Source organism: Pyrus communis, chromosome 2 (assembly GCF_963583255.1).
Source record: "Pyrus communis chromosome 2, drPyrComm1.1, whole genome shotgun sequence".
Classification (NCBI taxonomy): Eukaryota; Viridiplantae; Streptophyta; class Magnoliopsida; order Rosales; family Rosaceae; genus Pyrus; species Pyrus communis.
Window position 1 is genome coordinate 16,451,134 of NC_084804.1, and position 8,068 is coordinate 16,459,201.

At 37.7% G+C, this 8,068-nt stretch overlaps 2 protein-coding genes across 3 annotated transcripts; both read left to right on the forward strand.

Annotated features, from left to right (window-relative positions):
* The first annotated feature begins 3,346 nt into the window (after positions 1-3,346).
* On the forward strand, positions 3,347-4,898 carry LOC137727081 (acetylserotonin O-methyltransferase-like). Its single transcript, XM_068466020.1, has 2 exons — positions 3,347-4,114; positions 4,394-4,898. The coding sequence occupies exons 1-2, from the start codon at positions 3,347-3,349 to the stop codon at positions 4,697-4,699; spliced, it is 1,074 nt and encodes a 357-aa protein (XP_068322121.1). The 3' UTR covers positions 4,700-4,898.
* Positions 4,899-6,180: 1,282 nt separating this feature from the next.
* Positions 6,181-7,787, forward strand: LOC137725233 (acetylserotonin O-methyltransferase-like). 2 transcript variants are annotated; one of them, XM_068463859.1, is made up of 2 exons: positions 6,181-7,051; positions 7,263-7,787. In XM_068463859.1, the coding sequence occupies exons 1-2, from the start codon at positions 6,284-6,286 to the stop codon at positions 7,368-7,370; spliced, it is 876 nt and encodes a 291-aa protein (XP_068319960.1). In that variant the 5' UTR covers positions 6,181-6,283; the 3' UTR covers positions 7,371-7,787. The 2 variants fall into 2 exon arrangements, with proteins under 2 accessions (XP_068319960.1, XP_068319959.1); XM_068463858.1 differs by having other exon boundaries at positions 6,182-7,051; positions 7,283-7,787.
* Positions 7,788-8,068: the final 281 nt, after the last annotated feature.

Consider the following 8,068-nt stretch of genomic DNA (forward strand, 5'->3'; position numbering starts at 1 on the left):
TATTTCTTTCATTCCAGCATTATCTAGTCATTAATCTTACGATATTTTAACCACCTTGCCATTTTTTATTCCATTCCATTATCCTCTTGTCTTCTTCTTCAATGATACATTTGCAAGCACTCCATCCAAATCCTCTCTCTCTGAAAAGCTCAAATCACCTTTTTTTTTTTTTTTTAATTTTTTTTTATCCGAATCCCTTCCAGCGCCGATCAAACGGCTCTGATTTATACAAAAGCAGGACCCAATCCGAAGCCAAAATGAACCTTAAAAACTCGGAGCTTCTGGTTCTAGAGAGAGAAAGAAGAGAGAGAGACAGACTCATGAAGAGCTCTAGGAGAAATGGAGGAGGGTATTTATGAGATTGTGAAAGTTTCATTAATTAATTACAGCAAAAATTGAAAGCAAGTCGAGTACTTGGTACCTGGAAGGTGATGGTGGTGTGGTGCTGAGACCGACGGAGAGAAAGGAAAAGGAGGAGGAGGAAGAGGTGCAGCGGTAGGAGGGAAGAGGGGCGTGCAGAGTGTTTTGCGAGAGAGAAAGAGAGAGTGCAGAGTGTAGGAATCAGGAGAAGGAGAAAGGAGAAAGGAGGGGCAATATTGGCAAATTGAAAAAATTCATTAACTTGGTACTGTAACTCTGTGTTTTGAATAATAAACGACTTCTTGAAGCTGCAAAATGCAGCTTCCATTTTTTGGCTTTTTTTTCATGTGAAACTTTGAAATAAAGCTGTTTTGGGATGTTTACCAAGCACCAAAACCCCTACCAGCTTTTTTTCATCCTAGCTTTTTTTTAATCACCTCAATCCCAAACTGCACCTAAGAGTTTTGAGTAGGAGTTCCTACTCATCTTTAAGTAGCCAAGTATTGTTCAAAAGGAAAAGAGGGCTGATGGCTAAGTGAAATCGCGAGAGAGTGACGGCTAAGGTTTGAAAAAAATGTCGTAACTAATAGTTATCCAACAATATAAATATGGGGTGTGATATCTACACCCCTTTTTACTTCTCACACACCCTTCTAATTTTCAGCTGTCAGATCAAAGAATTGAATAAGATCAAAATATATAAATTAACAAAGAGTGTGTGAGAAGTAAAAATAAATGTGTGAATAGCATATCCCTATAAATATATATGTTATATTATAACAGCAAAAGTTGACAGCTGGCTCAGTGGCTATTGGCTAAGATCGGATGTCATGGGTTCTTGTCCATCTAGCTTCATTTTTCAAGGTAATTAACTTACGTTATTTTTAAATAATATTAAAATATATAAATGTCGGTTTGGTTCGGTTGAACCAAAAATTCACAAGCTCTAAACCAAGTTTCAAATCGAACTGGCTGGTTCCGGATAAAAGCCGAACCAAAGATGTTTCAAAACTGAAAAATCCGGGTTGGTTTCGGTTCGGGTTCGGTCGGATCAGAATTTTCGAGATTTTTTTCTAACCCTACACACACACATATATAATTAAAACTTACTAATTCATAACTAAGAGACAAAGACAAATATTTCCTTTAATTTTCTTCCAATTCAATCACAAACCTACAAAATAAAAATTAATGAATCACACATTAAACAAAACAATATTAACAAATAGGAAATTAACCTTAAATCAATTGGGAGAGGGAGAGCTGGAGAACAGAGAGAGAGAGAGAGAGAGAGAGAGAGAGAGATGGCGCGTAATTGTAAAGGTTTGCTCGACAAAATATAAGTTTCTTGGCTTGAGGTTTTTTACCAGATGAAACGTGTCGTCGGGCAAAGTGTTTATACCATTGGGCAAAGGGCCACACTGACCTATATGAAATCCACCGACAAAAAATTTGCTTAACTATTTGATCCTTGCCCCACGAAAACTTTTCATCATGTAACGACTTTGGCAAAACCCTAAATATTGACCAGATTTGCTCGATCAAATGAAAGTTTTGTCCGGTAGAATTGCTTAACCCGACGAAATGTGGTTCGCCGGGCCACATTTCGAAAGGCAAGGACTATTTTCTAGTACCGTCTGCTCTAAGATGCGGTTCTTCTCGCCTTTAGCATCATGAGGGTTCTAGTACGTCTCACAATATTAAAAGAAAAAGCCACAACCCAATTAGTCTCCAAAAGTTATGCAAACACCTTTTTATTGTTTTATTTTACCAAACTCCCAAAACATCTTTCTCAACACATGTATCTCGTGGAGCTTGGTCGATGTTACAGCTTAGATAAAGTGTCTTAACTAATTTCTAGTAATCCAACATTGTTAGGTCAGATACTTAAAGTAAGCACATTTTCCATATGTATCTAGTACTTTTTGTAAAGATACTGCTTCAAAGATTGAGTAATTGAAGAAAAGGATTTGAATCAATCGCGCATAGGATTCCACAGGATACATTTATAATAAAAAAAAATTAAATTAAATATTGAGTAATTGAATCTTTGGTACAGACCCAATGAAATTCATGGATTACATCAACACTAATCACATGTAATTAACCAAAGAATAAACTTGATGCGACTCTAAACTATTTGGCTTCTACTAATTGACGCGACTCTATTAGACTTCTACAATGTCCAATTGGTCCTAGTGGAAGACCAATAGCTTAGAGTCACATCAAAACTGCAATCTCTTCTCCTAAACAGTAGCGGAGCTACACTGGGGGCAATGTATGCTTATGACCCCAATAACCTAGTGCTCCTCCTTGTATTTTGTCGTCTTGACCTCATAATTAGTTCAAAGAAGACCAAATTTGAGGGTGTAGGTGGAGTGGTGCTAGGTATTTTGCATACCATCCAATTGGAATTTGGCTTCATCAATGGGACTGGAGATACGAATTTTACTTCCTAATTCATCTTTCGCTTGCCAATTAGAATATTAAAGAATTCATTTAATTACGTCTCTCATTAATTGTTTCAGCAACTATCTTCTTATTAAGTCTTGAAATTGATCACAATTTACATTATCATACCTACTATCAATGATGGAGTTTTAGTTTTCTTTTCAATGGATTGAATTGATCTAATAATTGAGCATTTGTAAGACTCATGGCAACTGATCACATATATTTGGTAACTTTTTTAATACAACGATATATTTATACTCACGGGTGGGGGAATGAATTGGTTGTGAACTCATCATTCACGAGACTCGAACCTAAGAACTCTCACTTACAAGTGAAGAGTAATAGTATTAGACAGTAGTATTAAGTGAGACATGTATTTATACTTACAAGTAGGTTAATTCATTAAGTTTTTTTTTACTTGTGAAAAGCTTATTTCTCATGACCCCATTATTACAAAATTCTGGCTCCGCCATTGCTCCTAAATATTATATATACAGTGCTAGCTCATAGCCAAAGAGACACAGACAGAGAAATGGAAGATAATCAAAGTGTGCTAACATGGGAAGAGGAAGAAGAACATGCCAAGGTGGATGTGTGGAAATATGTGTTCAGGTTCGTTGAAATCGCGGTGGTAAAATGTGCTATTGAGCTCGGAATAGCTGAAGCAATTGAAACCCGTGGAAGCCCGATGACCCTCTTAGAGCTCTCTTCTGCTTTAAGATGCGATCCTTCTCACCTTTACCGCATCATGAGGGTTCTAGTACATCTCAAAATATTCAAAGAACAAACCACAATCCAATTAGGCTCCAAAAGTTATGCACAATCACCTTTGTCCCGCCTATTACTGAAATCCGGAGAAAATAGCATGGCGGCACTGATCTTGCTGGAGAGTAGTCCGACAATGCTGGCACCATGGCACAGCCTAAGTTCCCGAGTTCAAGGAAATCTTAGGAATCCAGTGTTTGAGGAAGTACACGGTAAGGACCTATGGAGCTTTGGCGTGGCCAACCCTGATCACAACAAGCTCTTCAATGAAGCAATGGCTTGTGATGCAAGGTTGGCTGTGCCTGCATTGGTTAAAAGTTGTGTAGAGGTGTTCAAAGGGGTTGGCACACTAGTAGATGTGGGAGGGGGTAATGGGACTGCTTTGCGCTTGTTGGTTGAGGCTTGTCCTTGGATTCAAGGCATCAACTTTGATCTTCCTCATGTTGTCTCTGATGCTCAGAAGCCTGACCGCATTGAGAATGTGGGAGGCGACATGTTTGATTGTGTTCCGAAGGCTGATGCTGTAATTATCAAGGTTAGTGTTTATAGTTTGTGAAATAAATATTTAAATCATGATAAAGGAATAAAGAATGGTCTGACAAAGAAAGACAGAGAAAAGAAATGTTAGACCTAAATTGACGTATTCGTTGATCACATGATGTGTCCTTAAATGCTTACTTATTAAGATCATATAAACATTATTTATTAACACATCAACTGTTCCATCATGAGCTTCAAAAAGAGGGTGATTCCTCAACAATTTTTTTTGCTCAACAAGACATGTTACGTTAATTTACGTTTTCTTCATTTGCAGTGGGTTCTTCATGACTGGGGAGACGATGATTGCATCCGCATCCTGAAGAAGTGCAGGGAAGCTATTCCTATAGACAAAGGGAAGGTGATCATCGTAGAAGCTGTTATTGACGAAAAAGATGAGAAAGCAAACTCAAAGCTAACAAATGCGAGACTGATGCTGGACATGGTGATGATCGCCCATACAGGCACAGGCAAAGAAAGGACCATGGAGGAATGGGAATATGTTCTTGGGGAGGCTGGCTTTAGTCGACACACAATCACACCTATTCATGCTATCCAATCTGTTATTCAAGCTTTTCCTTAAATTTAAAGAATACAATGTTAAGGGTGTGGATTTGTATTCTCAAATAAGTGTTTGCTTGTATTTTTCTAGTTACTTTTTGGTGTTTTTCCTGTTGAAACTTGTAAGATTGTCAAAATTGTTAAGTTAATTACCTTTACTCTTGCTTTGTGTAACCAGTTTGTAGTTTTTCGAAGATTGGCAATAAATTTTATGAAATGAGCTGTGGCTGCTATGTACCTTTCTATCTCAGTAGGAATATTTTGGGAAACCAAGTTCTTAGCTCTCCAATGTCTTTTTGCGTTAGCTTGGTCTTTTGATGTCCTTTGAGACAAAATCAAAGGATGAAACGTGATCTACTTGGCGACTTAACTTTTCCTTGTCTTTTAAGGCTTAGCCTTACGGTAATTGTTCTATTTGATATACCTAGTTAGAAGCTTTCATAGTAATGCGTCATGAGCCGTTATGATCTAACAATTTGGAGTTATTATTAGCAAAATTGGATTTCCTTTGCCCAAGAATATCGACGTTTTGGATGAAATTTATTTCATACTTTTGTCATGATAAAAACTCAACAGAAGGCTTTCTATGTTGATATGAGGCTGTGAGCGTGAAGTTGATTTCAACAGTTATTTTCTAGTCGCTAATTAAGCTCAGCTTGCTCCGTTGCACGATGTAGATGCTGGTTTTGATTTCTTTTTCCCCCACAATCTAGCTGCTGGTGAATGAAGGAAGCAATCAGTTTACCAAACCCTAATCCGAACACGTGTAGCTCGATCCATTAACTGATGTCAAGTAACAAAGCCCTGCGCATCTATGCTTATTTTTTGTTCTGGTTGCTTGTCGCCAATACTAGGTTCATTTGTAGGAACTGATCCATTCGTTATTATTTCACTCCTCTTGTGGTTTATGCCTAACCATTCTCCTTGGGACTAAAAGTTTCAGTGGTAATATCTTTCGAAATCTACATTGATTGCATTTTATTTTAACCCTTCTCTTCAGACACTAGGCATCTTCGAAAAAGTGCTTCACGTTCAAAATAGCATATACAAATTATTGGGAGGGGACCGGTTATAATTTTCAGGCTTTAAACATGAAACAGCTTTATTTTGATCAGCTTTATTTACAATTTAGTGATGTCTAGTCGGTATCGTATCTACATAGATCCTTCCTTTTTGTTGTTTTAATTTACTAAACTCCCAAAACATCTACCTCAACACATGTATCTCGTGGAGCTTGATGTTACAGCTTATATAAAGTGCCTTAACTAATTGACACTAATCCAACTTTCTTAGACCACATACTTTTTCAGCAAGCACATTTTCCATATGTACCTAGTACTTTGGCAAAAATTGTATCAAAGATTGAGCAATTGTGGAAAAGTATTTGAACCAACCGCGCATAGGATTCCATGGGATATACACTATTTATGATAGGAAATTTATATTAAACATATATTAATTGAATCTTTGGTAAAACCCAATCAAATTGATGGATTACATCAATGCTAATCACATGTAATTAACCAAAGCATAAACTGCAATCTCTTCTCCAAAATATTATATATACAGTGCTAACTTATAGCCCAAGACACACACACATAGAGAGATGGAAGATACTCAAAGAGTGTTAACATGGGAAGAGGAGGAAGAACATGCCAAGGTGGATGTGTGGAAATATGTTTTCGGGTTTGTTGAAATCGCGGTGGTAAAATGTGCCATTGAACTCGGAATAGCTGAAGCAATTGAAAGCCATGGAAGCCCCATGACACTCTTAGAACTCTCATCTGCTCTAAGTTGTGATCCTTCTCACCTTTACCGCGTCATGAGGATACTAGTCCACCTCAAAATATTCAAAGAAATAACCACAAACCAATTAGGCTCCAAAGGTTATGCACAAACACCTCTGTCTCACCGGCTACTGAAATCTGGAGAAAATAGCATGGCGGCGCTGATCTTGCTGGAGAGTAATCCGGTAATGATGGCACCATGGCATGGCTTAAGTGCCCGAATTCGAGGAAATATTAGCAATCAATTGTTTGAGGAAGTACATGGGGAGGACATATGGAGCTTTGGTGCGGCCAATCCTGATCACAGCAAGCTTTTCAATGAAGCAATGACTTCTGATGTAAAGGCAGCTGTGCCTGCAGTGATTAAAAGTTGTATAGAGGTGTTCAAAGGCCTTGAGACAATAGTAGATGTCGGCGGGGGAAATGGGACTATGTTGCGCTTGTTGGTCGAGGGTTGCCCTTGGATTCGAGGCATTAACTTTGATCTTCCGCATGTTGTCTCTGCTGCTCAGGATTGTGATCGCGTTGAGAATGTTGGAGGTGACATGTTTGATCACGTTCCAAAGGCTGATGCAGTAATCATCAAGGTAAGCAATAAGCATTTATACTTTTTTTTATGGTAATACTAATAGAATTCGTCATATGTTAATTAATACTTCAACTTTCACATATCGAGTGGTCTGCTAATGCAATAATTTGAGAAGAAAAAATAATGTTAAGGGTGGCTCTTCTAGCCTTACTCTATTATTATCTCTCTATAAATTTTCTTGCTCAACAAATTCATGTTATGATACATAGTGCGAGTTGGTTGATTGTAGGGGGTTCTTCATAACTGGGGTGACGATGACTGCATTCTTATCCTTAAAAAGTGCCGGGAAGCTATTCCTAAGGACACGGGGAAGGTGATAATCATAGATGCCGTTATCGACGAAAAATATGAGAATGAAGACAAGAAGCTAGCAAATCTGAAATTGATGTTAGATATGGTGATGATTGCCCATACTAACAAAGGCAAAGAAAGGAGCTTGAAGGAATGGGAATATATTCTTGGGGGGGCTGGCTTTAGTGGACACACTATCACACCTGTTGCTGCTATCCAATATTCTGTTATTCAAGCTTTTCCTTAAATTTAACGAACACAAAGTTAATGATGTGAATTTGTATTCTCAAATAAGTGTTTCATTGTAATTCTAAGTTTACTTTGTGGTCCTTTTGTCTTGCTTTGTGTAGTGTGCTTTGCAGTCTTTGGATGGTTGGCAATTAAAATTTGTGAAACTTGTTGTGGCTGTTGTAAGCCTTTCTATCTCAATGGGCATGTTTTTGGGCAATATGGTGCTATGCGAATATGGAACTTAATTGCAGGCAATGATGCTGATAAATAAAGGGCAAAGTTTTAAAAGAAATTTCACAAAACCACTTATCCAACTATGAGACTAAAAGCTTGAGGAGTAAAAACACTCCAACATGTACATAAAAAATTAGACCTTCGCCTTTTCGCTTTTATCTACTTTAGAATTTAGGGTATCATTGTAAGGCGTATATTAAAACACGACACATTAAGAACGACAACCATGAGCATGCATGAAACGTAGAATGAATGGAGA